Source organism: Penicillium odoratum (assembly GCF_028828045.1).
Source record: "Penicillium odoratum strain IBT 22623 chromosome Unknown utg000001l_segment0_segment0, whole genome shotgun sequence".
Classification (NCBI taxonomy): domain Eukaryota; kingdom Fungi; phylum Ascomycota; class Eurotiomycetes; order Eurotiales; family Aspergillaceae; genus Penicillium; species Penicillium odoratum.
The window spans coordinates 2376600-2395107 of record NW_026643143.1 but is presented as its reverse complement, the minus strand read 5'-3'; the positions used below and the strand labels follow the sequence as shown (position 1 = coordinate 2395107).

The 18508-nt window shown below is 47.2% G+C and overlaps 7 protein-coding genes across 7 annotated transcripts; 3 read left to right on the top strand and 4 right to left on the bottom strand.

Annotated features, from left to right (window-relative positions):
• Positions 1-95: 95 nt before the first annotated feature.
• On the top strand, positions 96-643 carry N7520_000896 (uncharacterized protein; the record flags this gene model as incomplete). Its single annotated transcript, XM_057134831.1, has 3 exons — positions 96-200; positions 221-376; positions 398-643. The coding sequence occupies 3 exons, from the start codon at positions 96-98 to the stop codon at positions 641-643; spliced, it is 507 nt and encodes a 168-aa protein (XP_057000767.1).
• Positions 644-2918: 2275 nt separating this feature from the next.
• On the bottom strand, positions 2919-4626 carry N7520_000895 (uncharacterized protein; the record flags this gene model as incomplete). Its single annotated transcript, XM_057134830.1, has 2 exons — positions 2919-4383; positions 4433-4626. The coding sequence occupies 2 exons, from the start codon at positions 4624-4626 to the stop codon at positions 2919-2921; spliced, it is 1659 nt and encodes a 552-aa protein (XP_057000766.1).
• Positions 4627-7973: 3347 nt separating this feature from the next.
• On the top strand, positions 7974-8490 carry N7520_000894 (uncharacterized protein; the record flags this gene model as incomplete). The annotated part of the gene is made up of 3 exons (XM_057134829.1): positions 7974-8305; positions 8360-8427; positions 8480-8490. 3 exons carry the CDS (start codon positions 7974-7976, stop codon positions 8488-8490), a joined length of 411 nt encoding a protein of 136 aa, XP_057000765.1.
• A 966-nt stretch (positions 8491-9456) lies between these two features.
• N7520_000893 (glycoside hydrolase family 71 protein) lies at positions 9457-11667 on the top strand (the record flags this gene model as incomplete). The annotated part of the gene is made up of 5 exons (XM_057134828.1): positions 9457-9597; positions 9655-10186; positions 10236-10461; positions 10513-10970; positions 11018-11667. 5 exons carry the CDS (start codon positions 9457-9459, stop codon positions 11665-11667), a joined length of 2007 nt encoding a protein of 668 aa, XP_057000764.1.
• Positions 11668-12041: 374 nt separating this feature from the next.
• N7520_000892 (uncharacterized protein) lies at positions 12042-12789 on the bottom strand (the record flags this gene model as incomplete). Its single annotated transcript, XM_057134827.1, has 3 exons — positions 12042-12417; positions 12475-12611; positions 12664-12789. The coding sequence occupies 3 exons, from the start codon at positions 12787-12789 to the stop codon at positions 12042-12044; spliced, it is 639 nt and encodes a 212-aa protein (XP_057000763.1).
• Positions 12790-13177: 388 nt separating this feature from the next.
• On the bottom strand, positions 13178-14208 carry N7520_000891 (uncharacterized protein; the record flags this gene model as incomplete). Its single annotated transcript, XM_057134826.1, has 3 exons — positions 13178-13235; positions 13285-13329; positions 13379-14208. 3 exons carry the CDS (start codon positions 14206-14208, stop codon positions 13178-13180), a joined length of 933 nt encoding a protein of 310 aa, XP_057000762.1.
• A 410-nt stretch (positions 14209-14618) lies between these two features.
• On the bottom strand, positions 14619-18116 carry N7520_000890 (uncharacterized protein; the record flags this gene model as incomplete). Its single annotated transcript, XM_057134825.1, has 1 exon — positions 14619-18116. One exon carries the CDS (start codon positions 18114-18116, stop codon positions 14619-14621), a length of 3498 nt encoding a protein of 1165 aa, XP_057000761.1.
• Between the last annotated feature and the right edge of the window lie 392 nt (positions 18117-18508).

The window sequence follows — 18508 nt, the reverse complement described above, 5'->3', positions numbered from 1 at the left end:
GATCTTAGCATTCTGCATATAACCAACACGCTACCCTTGAGCTTGATCTCCAACTTGCTACAATTATTTTCATCCATCATATTACTTCCTCACCAATGGCTTGCTCACCTGCATGCTCGGGGCAGCGGAATGGGACCGTTACGCCTACCAGCGGCGACTGTTGCGCTTATTTCGACCGCGAGGCGACCAACGCTCGACATGTTACCTCACACTACCATAGCGTTGCGGTGTGCCGAATCTGATTTTCTTCATCCTCATACACTGGATGATCTCCGAGAGCTTTTTCTTCATCAATATGCAAGGCTACAGTGTCCACAATGTCAAAATCAAGAGTACCACTAAGCGCGGCAGCTGTTTTTCGGCTCTGCCAACCTTTGTCACCTTGCTCCTGATGTAGGTGGCGTGGATTGTACTCGCTTCACTAGGACTGAAGAAATTCAAGACCCAGGCTCCACTGGTCACGCATTGCAGTGCCGCTGTTAGTGCATCTTGTCATCCTCCCCCAGATGATGCAGACGCCGCTTTCAAGCCCATTATGTGGGGAGAAGTGATTCGACAAGAAGATGCACCAGGAGAAGGAGAGTGGATTGATTGTGATTATCGGGGCAGGCAGAGCTGCCAACGGATAGTGAACCAGGGCTAGGACCTACGAAAATCCGTTATGCACACTGCTCGCTCGCCTCGAAAGAAGTTCAAACACCATAATTTGACCGGCTTTACTGTTAACACAGTGAATGCCTTTAAAGTAAATATACTAGAGGCTTTCCGCCGTGCATTTCACCCGGTGCTTTATATGGAGTAATTAATGATTCTACTATATACATATCCTATACCCCCTATACTACTACCATCTCCTACATGTGCTTTGTCTCCAATCAGTTTCCGACATGATATCCGTAAACAGCGTTCAAGAAATGAATTTTTATATAGCGAACGGTAAATTCCAAGAAACATAAACAGAAGATGAAGCAGAGCTTCACAAATAGGAAACAGCTTCCTTCTCAGTCCAATCCCAGAACTAGGCTGCTGTTCCCAATCCGCCTTCGGCTTTGACTGAAGATAATTGGCTACGTCTCTGCGTGGTTTGCCGATCGAACCCCATGGATCCACTAAAGCCAGATTGAGAGTTAGCTGAAAGTGCACAAGCCCGTTTGAAAGAGTTTATATTAGACATACCGAAAGCGCCATTTTTGGCCAATGAGATATCGGAAGACAGCCCCGCGTATAGCTATGTATAAGCACCAAAATGGGTTCCTTTAGATGGCGGTATTTGATGCGAGAAAAGGCATGTTACGTAAGATAGGATTTTCCGTATGCTCATAATTGAGAGGTATCGATTTGTCGCTCACGGGAACCTCAATATCTGCTCCGCTGATAATCATGGCTTATCAGGTTTTTAACAAGCTTGATATCGCGGCAATTCTATAGGGGGTGGGAGGTTTAAGGGTAGACCTCTCAGTCAAATAAAGAATTCATAATATACCATTTCTGAATGTAGCCCATCACTCAAGCCTAGACGGTAAAAAAAGTATCAACAGATTCAAATGCCAGTGGGCTAACTGAAAGAAAGCCCCTCGAATTAATCCAAACGCGTCCAAGTTCACAGCTTTTAGAAAAGTGCACTTTCAAGCTTTTACCCAATATCCATAGATGTTATTCGAGGCGTTAATCTCACCCTCACCCATGACCGTTCGGTAAACTTGGGTACACTTTCCTTCGGTATTAAATATCTGAAGTGTTCGTGCTCCATTGGATCCATCCCAACTGATTGAGGCGCCCCGGGGTATGTAAATGGTCTGACAAGTCTTGGTGGGTCCAGTGCCAGTGATTGATTTACCATTTATCCGAAGCTCCCAAGCTGAGGAGGTGCTCACAAGCAGAGCTGCGAGGTAGGTTGAGAGCAGGGAAATCTTCATGACTAGTTATATTCCTACAATCGGTCAGTGGCGGTCCTGGTGATACTCCCCACCAGACAAAAAACAGCCATACGTACTGATTTGATCGAATATACAGATGGTAGTATTTCAGTCGATGAAGAGTAAATTAATATTGGCGAAACTAATTTTATGTAGCGCGAGAGGAGCTGTTTTGAAATACGGAGTACTCATGATGTCACCCTTCCATGACGGACATCGGTACCGAACATATAGCAACCGCAACTACCATAATGTCTGTCAATACCTGTTATTCCAACAAGGATCACATGGATACCATGGTAACTACTTTTTTGTGGTCATGAACGGTGGGACTTCGCGTATAATGAGTGGACGAACCAATCTCTCCCAAGCTCTCCCAATAGTATGGCCTGATTCCACAAAGCCAGGACTTTGAAGATTGTCACTTATCATGAGAGTTTCAAAAGAATAGAAGCGGTGCTGTAGTTCAGTGACTGTTTAATTGTAGTGCTTGAGAACTAGGATGATCAAGAAAAAAACACAAAAAGATATGCATCATCCGTGAATCGAACACGGGCCTCGTCGATGGCAACGACGAATTCTACCACTAGACCAATGATGCTGAGTCATATAGTGATGTCCAAAAAATTAAGCTCATATCCTGCACAAATCTACATATGTCGGTAGTGGTAGTGCGATGGCATTCTTGATCAAACCATGCATCGTGAAATGTCACCATCGTGAATCTGATGATGTAAAGACTTTTCCTGCACATTCTACCATTTCTGAACAGGAATTTCGGAGGTCTTGATAATGGAAGAGAAAATGGAGAAGGCCATGAGGGCGCTGGATTAATTTATCTACGAGCGAGATTGATAGGTCTACAGCATGACACTAACAGCACTGAGAGTTTAATAGAATTTTGAAATGTTGAAGATCAAGCTTAATAATGAAAAACTGTCTATCCAAATTCACAAACGCCATTTCGGAAGGGTATCTAAAAATCCAAGTAGCAGCAGTGTATCACAGCGAATGGTGATGATCCGAAAAGACACCTTGCTCTGCGCACGCCTTCTGACATTCCTGGAGGAGCCTGGCCTGCTTGGCAATATCACTCAATCGACTGATAACCTCTTTGTTGCCGTCGTAGAAAGTAAAAACAGCATACGGGATCTGCACATCCTTGCAAAACTCCCTAACAAACTGCTGTGTTTTACGTAGATTGTGGCGAGGAATGCGAGGGTACAAGTGGTGAATCGCCTGGAATTGAAGCCCGCCATGGAAAAAGTCCAACCAAGGTGGGCATTCCACATCCATGGTTGTCCGTAGCATCTTCTGCGGGAAAGATTCATGGGGGCCAAGATCAGCAGTAGACATAGCGTAGTGCGACATTGTGATCTGCACATGGAGTGGTGCAGTAACCATGTGAGAAATCAGGACGAAAGCGATCCGGCTCCACCAGTCTGGAATACTATGCCAGACAACGCCGTAGCCGAACCAGGCCCAGAAGAATATGTGACCAGCAAGCTCAAACCAGCGGTGCCACCAGCCAGCGCCGTGTCGCGGGCCTCGTCCAACAATAATGTGCTCCCAGCTCAAGAAGTAGAGGTTGAAACGACCGAAGAGAAGGATCGGGTAATAGAGGTAGTGTTGGTATTGAACAGTGAATCTCGCCACAGCGTCGAATTCCATAATTCGATCATAGTATGTACTGCGTAGACTGTCGAAGAAGCGGTGGGATAAGGCGAAGAAAGGCATCAATTCAATATCAGGGTCGTGCTCCGGGGCATTTGTGACGATGTGGTGAACGTTGTGGCTTCGCTTCCACCACCCAAGACTCAGTCCGCCCAGATAATCAGCGATGATCATGCCAATAACAGTATCAGTCTGAAAGTCGTGAGTAATGCCCATGTGCGCGGCATCGTGGGCAGAGAAGACCAATTGGTGCCAAAAGCATCCCAAAAAGAGACCAGAAAGACAAAACCAAGATTTGTTCAAGAAGAAAAGGAAGAGACCAAAGAAGAGAGAGTACCGGAGAATCTCAATGCCGTATGCGTAATAGTTGCACTTGTAAAGCCCGGCGGCACGAATACGGTCATTCAGCTGCCGATATTTTTGAACGATATTCGCTTGCTCTTCCGCATCAAGAGGAGGATACTTGGAGGTATCCAAGAGAATCTCCTCCTGGGTGCGGGCGTCGATCACGTATGTTCGGCTTTGTGTCTCCGGTGGAATGGAGCTGACAGCAGATGATACAGTCGATGTTGATAGTCTGCGCTTCATGCCGAATGTGTCTAGTCTGGCTTCGAAGATGGGGGAAGGGGGAGCTGATTCATCGCTTGATACGGGGGTTGATGGACGCTGAGCTTCCTCACAGTATGGGCGGAAAATGCCACCTTGAATGGGAGGCAGAAAGTTGATCCATCGTCCTTCGATACGGCCGATTTGGAAGTTGCTCATTCGTTGACGTGCTTCCTGTGAATGCAAGCTTTGGACGGTCAGTGTGAAGAAACTATGAAGATGGAATTGTTACTCACGCATTCACTTCGTCTGTAGCATCTTTGCCAACCATGTGTCTGATGGCCAGATCACCGCCAGGGTGGTATTTGATCCAGGCATCCAGTTTGAGTACTTTGTTGTCGACGATAATGATAATCTTGTCCTCCGCAATCATTCCTTCGATCTCGCGGCGTGACAAGACATTGTCCCTCGCCCTGGAGAGGGTGGGCATCTTGCTTGGCTCCAAGGTTGGTAATGAATACTCTTCGTTGTGGTTGAAGTTGGGATAAAGATAGAGAGCAGAATGCGAAATGGAGACTGCTTGTTCGCAGATATGGTTCAGAACTGCTGGTTTGAACTTGAAAATAAAACAGAATAGAAAATGGGGATGAATTTTCAAGAGACCAGACTTTGAAGATGGGAGATGGTCCTCACTTTAAACTGAAATGTGATGTATTGGCTACAAACTAGGCCGCATCCTCTTAACTGTATATCTATTCTGCTACCTAGAATTGGCGCCATAGCGCAGTATCTCCTTCATTTCAATCTGTGGAACAAAAAGGGGGGCTGTGTAAATAAGTGGATAGAGTAGATAAACGTGGGAGATACCCGTTGTGGGAAAGAAGAAACATGCGAATACGGACGAGTAGAGAAATTTAGCGATACTAGCGGGCTATACGCGCGGCCGATGCCGATTACACGTGACGGGAAAGGCAGTAATAGAAGCCACCTACCCCCTGTACGAGTGGCCACTCTATTTTAAAGTTTGGGTTTAGGGGCGAACTGACTTAAAGTGACTTAAAGTGAATGTGAGTCCGCAAAAAAGGCTACTTTTAGCGTTTGACTCTACCGTGGCTCATGGCACGTGCCACTATCTTTCCCTGGTACCTTCCTACCCCTCATGGTTTTTTTTGACGTGTTGCTGGCCCATATCCCCACTGCCCCAATTTTTTTTTGTCTCACCTTTGTAGAGTTTAAGCGGGTGCAACTTGCAAGTCTTTAACCGTTAGGCTCAACTTGAATGGAGTCCACCCTATCCCATGTCTCACTCTTTGTCCACGATGAGCCCAGCACCAATAAGGGGTCAAAACTCCACTATTCTCGCCCCTTGTTAAGCGACGTATTCGCGTAGTCTTCGCAGCTCCACATCACTATCAGAATTTTCTTATTCCGTCGGGGGCTAGGGCTGGCCAAGGCCCCAGAAGATAGGGGACAGTGGGGAGAGCGGGGAATCCCTAAAATGGATTAAGCTTGGGTAAAGTAGAATCACTATCGAAACGGATCTGAAACGTAAATGTCAATTTTGATGGAGTATGACTTCGTAATGGAAATAAAAAGGGGCTTAAGTGGTATCTTTTACTATTTGTGTAACTGCGATAACCTAGAAGGGATGGGCAGAAGAGAAAGCATGACAGATATTTAGAGAGAGAGGCTTGGCATTGAATTTTTTCCCCCGTCAAGCACGTCCTGGACTTTGCCTCTGACCCTTGGTATAGCATCAGTGCCTGGGCTTTCTTCTCTCCACATTTCATGGTAATTTCTGTAGTATGATAATCGCCACCATACTTCGTAATCCTATACGCGTACAGCCTGCAATTATCCGTCGGGTATATCTTCTGCCTACGTGATCATTTTATTTCCAGGTCGGATGTTCTTCATTTTGACTCCTCGGCCCCCCAGCGCCTCATGGGCCATTACCCTCTTCTGTTTGGTTCACTGTGTTTTCGGCCCCGGAAGTCTCGTCTCATCCATTGCTATTCTCGTTACAATTTGCATCTTATTTAGAATTCTTCTGTCTCTCGCAAGAGGTTCGGCTTTGCACTTTCAACTAAATTTTCTTTTGATTAACTCGGATGCTATCTAGTATTATACCCTACACCTTCGACCTCGACTCTCGACTTTTGCAAAGCCCGATCTGAAAAGAGAAAGCTTGCGGAAAATTGGTCGGAGGTTCAAGACACCAAGAATGACAACTGGTATCATTCCATATCTTAGTATTCAATTGGACACATCTTCTCCACTTCGACAAACGGGTGTCCGCCTAGAAAACCAGTAGATAAGCACGACTCAAGCCTCTACATTGCATCAGTTTTGCGATGTATCGCAATCAAATAGTATTCAGGCATGAGACAAGATCTTCTTGCTCTGGAAGGAACCATCCCTTTTATTAGTCAGAGCGTAGCATTTTGATCATAAGAAATATCTTGACCTTAGCCTTGACTCTCGAAGTAAAATACTATTCAAGAACCACCTCGCGCGCAGTCTAAGAGGCGTGGCCAAAGTCAGGAACATTTCATTTCTGATACTAATGCGCTTGGAATATCAAAATTAGTGGCGGCCAACACAAAAATCCAAGTCCTTTCCTAATGGCTTGCTAGTGTCGTGTTGGGTGAAGTTTCGTCAGCGGAATTCTGGCGGAGCTCCGAACACGTTGACGAATACACTGTAGACGCGTAGCGAGCTCCAGTGAAAACGGAGTGAGGTGCGCGATGGCATCGGAGAATATTACAATTGGTATAGCTGACTGGAATGTGACCGATGACCGATCAAATCAGTTTTCCACGTAGGAAGCGAAGAAATACGTGGTTGCTCGTCATGTGGGATAGTTGCAAGCCCGGTGATTCAGGCCAGTGGTCTAGGAGTCAGCCTTCCACGCTGTGTTTCGTCACAACTCTTCTCTTTTTGTCTTTCTTATTCGACCTTCACCATTATTCTTGATATGGTGCCTTTCTCCCCCATCGAACAATTTATTTACCCCTTAAAACTTTCTAAATAGACTAACCTAACCAGTGCCTCAATACGGCGTTGAGATGACCGCCAAGTGCTCGGGCCTCTCGTCCATCCACATCCTCACAGTTTCCGCCCAATCACCAGCCGTGGCGTTGACAAGCCGCTCAACGTCAGAGGAACAAGTGGCGTTAGCCGTGGTCAAATGAAATCCTACTTCTGGCTATTGAAATGACGCATCAGCCATGTTAGTGATTTGCCCCTGGATTTTCCAGCCATGAAAGTAACACCGCATGATCAACTTCGTGGGATTCTACCGATCGGGTATACTATCCTCTGAGGCAGCTGACTGAGTGAAAGACTAAAACACTCCGAATGTACACGGGGGTTCTAGTGCGACGCAATAAAACGGCTAATGACCTGAGATTTATGAACGAAACATCGCTTTCATTGTTTTGTCCAACAACCCTGGAGGCTGGAGGCAAAAAGTAGAACCCATATCTACACCGCAAAGCTGAGAGATGAGATATGTAAGGAAATCGATGCGTTCATGAATGCGCCAGGCTTTCACTGGCAGGCTTAATTTGTTTACGCTTTCGCTTGACGTCACATTCTGGCTATGATAGGCAACGGCTGTGTTGATCTTTCTGTCTTTTTTTGAAAACTACCTTGACGTCAGATCCCCCTCGATGCTTGAGCGATGGTGATTTTGATTTATAGAGGCAAAGCTGTCCCCGAGTGAAGCACTACAACTTCATCTTAAAACTCCACATTCGACCCACAAAAGTGGACCAAGTTACTCCTTCTACTTCTTAAACTTTATTCAGTAACATCTACATACAACTGACAGCCATGGCTATATTCTCTCGTGATTCCTCTGCTAGCGCATCCTCTTCCAGCCCCCGCTCATCAACCTTGAGCCACTCCTCCGGACATCGGAAGTTTGGAGATCAATCTTCCCGCTCATCCTTTTCCTCTAGGTCAGAATCTTCAATGGGAAGCTCTCGCAGACGAAGCCTCCTGCACCGTACACCTGAGGATCCCTCGATCCAAGCGGCTCGTGAGCAGGTCGTTCGTGCGGAGAGCGCAGAGCAGGAGGCAGACAGGGCTTTGATAGCGTCCCGAAGAGCGGTTAAAGAGGCCCGTGATCATGTGAAATATCTCGAGCGTGAAGCGGCTGAAGAGTAAGTGGAAATTATGCACCGCAACTGAAAATTACATTAACATCCCTTCTTCAGAGCTCGACTTGCAAGAATTAAGCAAGAGCAGGCTAAGTCAATTTCCAAGCGAGCAAAGCCTCTCGGTCGTAAGTCTTTCCAATCTCAAGCAATAGTCGCCAAAGCTGACACAATATAAAGGTCATTTGTAGAACAGAAATGATGACATTCTCCCGGCTTATGTATTATGTACTATCCTGCGCCACGATCTCAATGTTCCACTAGCGAAAGCGAATTGATGTATCTTGCTGTCTTGATCTCTCAATGCCACCTGTTTGAAATTATAGTCTGTCACAATACACGAAGATCTTTCAGCCAGCCTCCAGATGTAGAAGGTCCTGTTTGAGAATAGCGAATCTTTGATTCATAATGCTTAATGACTTCGTAGATATCTGCGTGCATGACTGGGTTACATTCGGAGTGTTACCCCATCGCCGCCTGCGCAGGTGACGATTTGGATTTTTTAGGTTCTGTATATTCCTACTTATAAAAGCCTGACAACACATGTAAACATTCTAGTGATTCCTTTTTTAGTGGATGCTGATATTTAATTGCCCACATTTTCCCCGCATATGTACACCCCAAGGTTTCACCGAAAGAGTATTGGGCAAAGTGCGGCAAAAGAATTAGAGCTTCGGCTTCGTAGAAATTTGACAATTTCAAGACCGCCACCGTTTCAAATACCTTGATAATGCCTTCCGCAGGCGTCTTCTAGCAAAGAAAACCCTGCAATCGATGTGCCCTGGCAAGTCCGAAGGCCCTAGTTGTTGTGCATTTGTCCGTCTATTAGTCAAGTCAGTCTTAAAAAATTGCAATATGTTTGTAACAGCGTCCGTGTAAAATGACCTCTCCCGTTACAACCTCTCGGCATGATATATCTCTATTCGCCGCAGGAGCTCTCATATGTGACGCGCTATGCATCCAATATAATTGAGCATAGAGTTACACTTTTTTCATCAGCTGCCATTTGTGAAATCGTCCTCCGAGGCGGTTGCAGCATTACCGTCTACCCCGGAGGTCCGACTGATACATGGAGACCTATATATATCTTGTAATTAGGGTCGTAACTGCACTACGGGCTTGGTCTCAGATTCCTTTACCCATTACTACCAATCAGCATGCATATCCGAACTATTCTCTACTTGATCATATTCACCATAGGGACATGGGCAAGGTCAGTCCCTGGTACATCAGGTAACATTGATGAAGCCAAGGAACAGCCCGCGGACGGGAATCATTTAGTTTTTGCACATTTCATGGTGAATTATCCGGCTTGGCCACAATGAGTATGAAACATGCTAATAATGGCACATCAGATTGGAATAACCAGTGACAGAAGTAGTGCATCTGCCTATGATGACGATATGCAACGAGCAAAGTCTCTTGGAATCGATGCATTTGCGCTGAATATTGGCGTTGACCCGTATACCGACCAGCAGTTGGATCTTGCTTATCAGTCTGCAGCAACCAATGGAATGAAAGTTTTTCTTTCATTCGACTTCAATTGGTGGCATACGAGCCAGGCCTCTCAAGTTGGCCAGAAAATTGCGCAGTATGCGGACCACCCGGCTCAGCTGATGGTCGACAGTAAGGTTTTTGTGTCTTCCTTCGCTGGGGACGGAGTCAATGTAGCAGCTTTGCGATCTGCTGCTGGGCGACCCATTTTCTTTGCACCTAATTTCCATCCATCTTATGGCACTGATATCAGTCCTGTTGATGGGTTGCTGAATTGGATGGCCTGGCCAAACAACGGGAACAACAAAGCACCTTCCGCTGGGGCTAATGTGTCTGTTGCTGATGGAGATAAGGTTTATCTTAATTCTCTGGGAGCAAAGGCATATATTGCACGTCAGTCTTCAAATCCCGATATCTCTATTTCCTCTAATGTTTCCGATAGCTGTCTCTCCCTGGTTCTCTACCCATTTTGGACCAGAAGTATCCTACAGCAAGAACTGGGTATTTCCCTCAGATCTACTCTGGTATGATAGGTGGAATGATGTTCTCGCCCTCGGTCCTCGATTTATAGAAATCCTCACATGGAATGATTATGGCGAATCACATTACATCGGGCCCTTGAAATCACCACATACCGATGACGGTGCTTCAAGATGGGTCAATGATATGTGAGAAAGTCCTGTTTTCTGAACGTGGAAACATTTGCTGACTTTGTCAAGGCCCCATGACGGGTGGCTAGAAATTTCCAAACCTTTTATTGCGGCCTTCAAAGCCGGTGCATCATCACCTACAACATATATCACCGCCGATCAATTGATCTACTGGTACCGTCCAGCCCCAAGGGACGAGAACTGCGATGCAACCGATACCTGCATGGTTCCAGCCAATAATGGTAGCGGAAATTATTTCATTGGCAGACCAGACGGATGGCAATCCATGGTAGATTCTGTCTTCTTGGTGACTTTGCTCACGGCCCCGGCTTACATCCAGGTAAATTCTGGAGGCACTGTTTATCAGTACAACGCGCCCGCGGGAGCCTATGCACAAGCAGTTCCAATGCATGTGGGTGTACAGGCTTTCTCGATCAGTCGCGGTGGGCAAAGCGTTCTTTCGGGAGTCAGTCTTAAGCCCATTATCGACGGATGTGTCTGTGGTTTATATAATTTCAACGCTTATGGTGTGCAGTTATTCCCTTTCCAACACTGACTGGTCATTTCATAATAGCTGACCCATTTGACTATCAAGTTGGAATTCTTCCGCCCGGATTTGCTGATCCTCTCCAACCAGATGGTCTGGCGGCTTTCTCTCAGGGGTTGCGTGTTTCCACTTGCCGCGCAAGCCCTTCTTTGGGGACTGTTCCCCCGACGGCATCTACCACATCGTCGACAACATTACCCACAGGTCCACCAACTACCACAACAACGTCAGCTTGCACTACGAATTGCCCCACAACAGCGCCTCCCACAACAACATCCCCAACTGCATCTTGCCCAACCGTGCCAGGGAGCGTGACGAGCACTATCACTCAGACCGTGACTACCACTGTCGGGAGTGGAGGTGGAGGAAGTGTGACAACTACTGTCACTCAAACTGTGACTACCACTGTGGGAAGTGGAGGTGGAGGCGGAGGAAGTGTCTGCATTGCAGGTACGGGGCCCGGAAATTACGTTGGACTATGCAACTTCAGTTGCGGATTTGGTTACTGCCCCACTGGTCCCTGCACTTGCACTGCATACGGAAAAACTGCCCCGAGTCCCCCCTCAACTGGTGGCAACGGAGGGCCTCTTCCTGGGGAAGGTGATTCCTACACTGGTCTTTGCAGCTTCGCCTGCAGTCATGGATATTGTCCACCCACTGCTTGCATGACGCAATAAGATACCAATATCAAGCTGTCATCTTTTTTGCTCGGCTGCTTTGTGAGAGATATTTCTCTTTTCCACCGCTGCGTAAGTCAAGAATCTTTTGCGAGGTGACACTTCGAAGATGAAAGAGCATATTCATGGTTATATAAGAAGAATGTAAACACCTACCAAGCTACCCCCATACCTGATCATGGCACCCTGTAGCTAGGATCTCTCTGTCTGGCCAGGAAGAGAATGCAAATGTAGCTAGGGAGTATTATCCAACTGGGGCTATTAAAGGAGATTATGGCGATCAAGAGCATTGATGATATCTTGAAACTTGATATCAGGATCAAAATACAATGACACTTAGGTCTTTCAACATACAACAGACATTTAAGTCAATCTCACCAAGCAGCGGCAACAAATGCAACTGCCGCGCCGCCTAACGCAATGCTAGGGTTTCCAGTTACCCGAGAAAGACCTCCAGTACTAACCGCAGAGGTCTTGATGGTAGACGAAGTTCCGGAGGTAGAGGATGCGGTGTTTCCGGAACTGGCCGTTTGACCCGCAGAAGTCTGCGACGAGTCGGTTGAACTAGCCGTGGTAGACACGGAAGTCACAGTGGCTGGGCCAGCAGTGACAGTCACAGGCAGAAAGGTAATTTCGCTTTGGGCGTATGTCTCGGTGTCGGTTCCGACCCAGTTGGCTCCAGTGCCACTTAGCACTTCGGTGCAAGCGGCAGTCGTGGTGCCGCCTACAGAGCAAACCACACTATCATAACTGTCAAAACGATAAGATATTGTTCAGATCTTCCCATTCTATCAAGGAGGAGCGTACAATGCCTCCTCGGGAGAACTCATGCTGTATTTCGTAGTCGTGGGACCCGCAGTCAGCCACAGACCGGGACCCATGCCACAGTCCGAGCTATCGGTGCCGGGAGGACAATTGATACTGTATGTTGTGGTACCAGCGCTCTGTGTGGATTGATTAGCTGGGATTCGTCGATCATTGCCGATCAATACATACCTGTCCCACGATTGAAGCTGCCAGTGATTGCGGGTCAGCGAAAGGAATGAACATGGAGACGACGCTGGTCTGTGCAGCGACAAGGCCCACGGTCGCCAGGAAAATAGTGCACGTTTCCAATGACATGATTGTGGGGGTATTAGAATTGGTAATGACAGACGTGAGATGAAGAGGAATTCTGCGGCATGTATTTTTTCTCTCCTGAGAGGATCCGAGGCAGCCATTCAGGGTCCAGGGTCCATCCAGGGTCTAGTGCGTCTATTTAAGGAGTGGAGATACCCGATCGGGAATAGTGTGTACATTAAGCTGAATCAGTTCATAAAATTCACAATTTACAATCTATAACTCATGATCCCTGAAGAAATAAGGAAGTAAGGAACCATACAGATGAATTGAAAGAGATGATCGAGTAAAATTCTCAAATTTCGACTAGCTTTGATTGGAGATTAGTGCTCGAGAAACGATCATGAAGGGTTTTGATCTGATACTCATTTTGGGACATACTGTATGAGTACTACTTATCCGCCTCAAAGATAACCTTCTGGCATCGCATGTTATTGAAATCATCGAACCTATTCAATCATCAGCATTTATTTCGTTCGCGTAGGAGCAAGCACTTACGCCTGTACCGCCTGAGAGAGAGGTCGAATGTCATCCGACATGAAACTATGTCCTGTTAGTGACTGGAGAAGCGCCAATATTGACTACAACTTACTTGAGCACATCCTGCTTCTTTGCCAAGAGGTCCATGGCTTCACCAAAAATGCCTGGCAAAGTCAGCCACCACCAAAATCTTAGTTCAAGAAGAAACCTACTGCGCACAGGGCATCGTCCCATTTGAATTCGCAAGTTCTTTCCATACGCTTCGTTACCTGTCCAGGGGATCTCGCCATTATGCACACCCACACTCGAGAGAATTCCCCACGGTCGCAGCAGCTCAAATCCCATTCGTAATGCGCTGCTATGCCCCACAACTTCGATGACAACATCCGCTCCTCGGCCTTCAGTCAAGGTTTTCACTCTGTCGCGTAAGCCCTGCTCATCTTGCTGATAGTTCCAAGGCTCAGCACCCAAGCTTTCAGCTAGCTGAAGACGAGATGAGACGCTGTCTATCGCAATTAGATGCTTGGGGCGATATTCCAGAGCGCTGACCAGAGCGCAAATCCCCACCGGTCCACATCCAAAGAGGAGAACAGTACTCTTCTCGATAGTGGGCGTGTCTAGGGAGCGAAAGGCGTTTGATGCGGCAAAATAACCCGTTGGGAAAATGTCCGCCATCAACACCAGCTTCTTTTCGTCGATTGTCGGGGGCGCATGAACCAAAGTGGCATCTGCTAGAGGTACACGCACATATTCCGCTTGTCCGCCATCTAATACAGCGGATCCGTAGAGCTGGCCGCGAGCGCAGCGTGATGAAAATCCACCATCGCAGTAGAAGCAGTTTCCACAACTGACTGTGAAAGGCGAGACAACTCGGTCACCCGTTTTGAAAGTCTTGACTTGATCTCCAATTTCAAACACCTCGCCTGTGAATTCATGGCCCATGATGAATCCTGTCCCCGAGGGCTGGTGTCCACGGAAAACGTGCAATTCGCTATGTTGATGCTCGTCAGATCTTGAAACGTAATTTATGGACTTTTCTCAACTTGCCTCCCACATAAAGCTGTGTACCGTACTTTGACGATAACATCTGTGGGGTCTTTGATCTGGGGTCGCGGGCGCTCCTCGAGAGCAACCCGCAAAGGACCTTTGAAGACCACGGACTGCATATTGACAGGATATTTTAAGCTGCTCTAGTTTGAGGGAATCTTGGTTGTTGAAAACGAATAGTGGGGGTGGACGTCGGTCAAATCTATGAGGGGTTGATTTACCTCGGTTGTTACTCGGCTCTTGCCACACGAGACGCAGTTGGATGTACAAGTTAGGTAAAGTAGTAAAGATATGCATTATTATTCTTATTCTTCCATTCTTGATCTAACCTTAATACAGTAGCCAAAATCAACAAATCTTAATTGGATGCTCCTTGTTTTCTGCTTACTCACCATCAAAACTAAAAGGCTTTGAATCTCGACTCCCCCAAACCCATTATCACGCAACCTTTCCCGACCACGATGCTTAGGGAACTCGGCCACGACCATAATGCTGACATCCTTGGTACAAATGCCGGATTTTTCTAAAAGCCGCATTACCGCACAAAGTGTCTCTCCCGAGGCGAGAGTATCATCCACTACCACCACCCTGTCGTCAACAGAGATTGAAAATCCGTCGATCTCAATCATTTCCATTCTTGACAGCTTATACTTTGTCGAGATATGTGATCCAGGCCTCCTAACAGAAACCGTAGGCGGAGGAAGCTTCCCCGCTCCACGAACCAACGCCAGGGGTACTCCGACTTGCAATGCCAGCGCGGAGGCAAAGATAAAACCACCAGCCTCGCAGCACACTATGGCATCAACTTCAGACCAGCGACCAGTGAAATGGCTTTGCAGAAGAGATGAGCAAAGTTTTAGCCCACTTTGCTGCTGGGCGATGTTGAGCACATCACGGAAATCAAGCCCTGGGATTGGGAAGTCGGGAACTGTGCGCACCATATTGGCCAGGGACTGAAGATCCTCATTGAGAAATTGAAGGAGGTAGTCTTCAGCGAACTGCTTTGCTGCATGGTTTCCCATCGTCTCATTATCGAAAATAAAGCTGGAAGAGTAGGACGTGTGATGACTCTTGTCCTTTTCCTTGTTACCGTCCCCGCCGCCGGCAAAACCGCATTGGATTTTCCTTGCGTCTTCGCTAGTCTGAACGCGAACATCTAGCAGCTTAGTACCTGATACTAAATGGGAAAAGTAGGTAACCGGTGCCTCATCTCTCATTCCTGTAATTATGAGCACATGCACGTCCGTGGCTTCAGATACCACTGCTAAAAATTGCTCCTCTAACAAAGTTGGTCTATCACTCAACTGCTTCTGGAAAAAGGTTTCCAACGCTGACCGAAGTCGTTCTTTGTATGGACGATTCCAAACCAGGCGGTTCAGATCAGCGCCGGTCGCGATGGCATATTCTCTCGGGGTCGCATCGCTAATACTTACTAAACCCGCTCTCATTTTCCTAGTGCCGAGGAATGCAGAGAGCCAAATATTGGCGCAGTAATCTTTACCCGCGCCACTTTCACCCGTGACGAGAATGATCAGCTTGAGATTCTGTCCAACGAGCGGCTTTTGGAGTGGGCAGGCATAAGCCAGCACATTTTGGGGATCCAGTCTCTGTTTGAGGCGATGAAGGTGCGACAGATTTAGTCCAAAAGCTTTGACCGCCAGTATAGTATCTCGGGGGTCCGGTCCGATGTCTGCACTGTAGACTCCGCTACTCAAGGGTAATAACTTTCCGGCGACGTTGTACACCCAATCAATGGCAGAGCGAGCGACTTCAGTTCCATCTTGGTCGCGAGGCCAGACCCCAGTTACCACACAAGCAAAATCCCAGTCTCGACAGCCAAAAGCACTAGCATTGGCCGGCACTTTGCGGACCGCCTCCCCACCTTGTAGAAGATGAAGGTAGCAGAGAGGTGTTGGCCGATTCTCCATGGCTGCCACCAAAGTCTTGGCCATTCTCGGTTCTCCGATGCGTTTCAAAAATAAGCATCGCTTGAATGAAGACGTCTTGCCTCCGGCATATCCGCCGTGCATCTCGGTCATGTACATTTCGGCCTCGAACAAACCGACACTGTCCACAGTATTGGAACAGGTCTCTTGTCCAAGTTTCTTGCGTAATTGCTCTATTATGGTGTTTTCAACAGCCGGGCTGGTCGTGTAAGATTCGAACACGTTAATGCCAAGACACAGCTGCCCGTCAGCCCAGTACAAATATGCATCCGCTGAGTAACTCTCAGATAACTCGTCAGCGACGAAGTAATCAAATCCCGTAAGCTGAGAGCCATTTTCATCACTCAGAGGGAAAAACCAATTTCGAATTGAGTATTTCCGAGCCAGGAATGTCTTGAAAGTAACGCTGACAATAATGCCAAAATTAGTACCAGCGCCCTTGATCACCCACAGCATATCTCTGTTTGTCACACGGACGGTACCGGTCGGGAGGTGCTGGGATGGTACATGACCAATATAGAGGATCTGACCAGATTCAACACTGACCATCACGGCACCGACAATGGCGTCACAAGACAGACCGTGACGCCTTGCCAGATGTCCAATGCCACCTTGAAGCCATAAGCCTGCACCAACACTTGGGCGGGACCCCAAGGGCACTGTTAAACCCGCAGCCATTGTGCTGCGAATGATGTTCTCTGTATGACACCCTGCACCGGCGATGACCAAGGTGCTTGCATCAGCATCATTACAGGACAGGACGTGTACTTGGTTAAAAGCACTCATATCAACCGCAACCACATTTGGCACTAGGCAATGACCACTGTGGCCTCCACCAATGATGCTCAAACGGAGACCATGCTCTAAAGCCCATTGAACGCATAGCTGGACTTGTTGCACATCAGTGGGTTTCACAATTGCGGCGGAATGGTTGAGGCGAGCCTCACGGTTCTTTGTCGCCATTTTTCCTTTCAACATCGGCACCTGCGTCGTGAGCTCAGGCAACGCGGTTGCAGGTCTGTTAAAAACCATCATGATATCAGATGAGCCAAATAAAAGCTGATTTGGCTGGGAATCATCACGACGGGCTACAGTACGGCACACATCTCGCCATTCCGCTCGGAGGTTGAGATGTACACCAAACCCCGCAATGAAACCAGCGAAACTATCAAGTGTTTCATCGTCATCTTCCACAGAAACAATTCCAGTTGGAAAAGAAGCGGCCCGATGACAAACAAGCTCGCCAAAGTGTTGCGATCCGTAACGATGGAAAACAACCACCATACCCCCGGGCTTCAGCATACCCACAGCTTGTTCAATGAATTTGGATTTGGGGTTCATGCCATACATACTATGACAGAATAAGATAACATCAAAAGTTTCATTTTTTTCGCGCCGATAGCTCTCGGTATCGCTGCTTGTATCGCTTTCTGCATCGCTGCGCAGCACGAATGGCATCTGACAGATTTCAGGTGGGCATTTCAAGCTGGGAAACGGGGAATCCTGCGAAACAGGGGAAACCCATTCAACCAATTTTGTAAGAAGGTTGTGATTAGGCTCTAATGCAGTGTATTTTGAAATCTTCTCTGCAAGATGGGCGGGTAGAGATCCAAGCACACTCTTGGCGCCGGGTCCTATTTCTAGTATCGAGCTATGCCCAGAGGAACTAAAGAGAGGCTCAAAGACATGAGATAGCTGGGGGGTGATGAACTCCTGGTAAGTCAATATTCCTGAGCCCTTCAACAGGATATCAAATCCTGCGGTATATTGTTCGTCACACAATGGGACGTGGGGAGATGGGGCCGCTGCCGCAGCTTTGCACCTGAGAGCCCACTTCAACGACTCGAGAGTGCCCATTTCCATATGGCAGGGCTTTGAAATTGCTCAGATTTTGAATGGGTATTTGGATGCTAAAATAGAAGATACGGTTGTAGATGAAGGTGGGTATGTAAAGCAGATTTTGGAGGGGTCGTGGGCTTTATTTCAGGAATGGTGAGTAAAGCAAACAACTCTGGGCTCAAGCTCAGAAATATCTTCGCAATTTTGGGTTTCAGGGCACTTTAAGATCTACCCAGGTGTTTGATTGTACGTATATGAGGCACTGATTCCATCAAATAAAAATTAATCGCCATAACCTCAGTTCCTTCCATTGTGAAGCAGGAGGAAATATGAATTCGCGATATCTATAGGTACATATACTTTTGATATAATCATAGCCCTAGAATCGACTTCTTTCCTTAAAAGAGCGG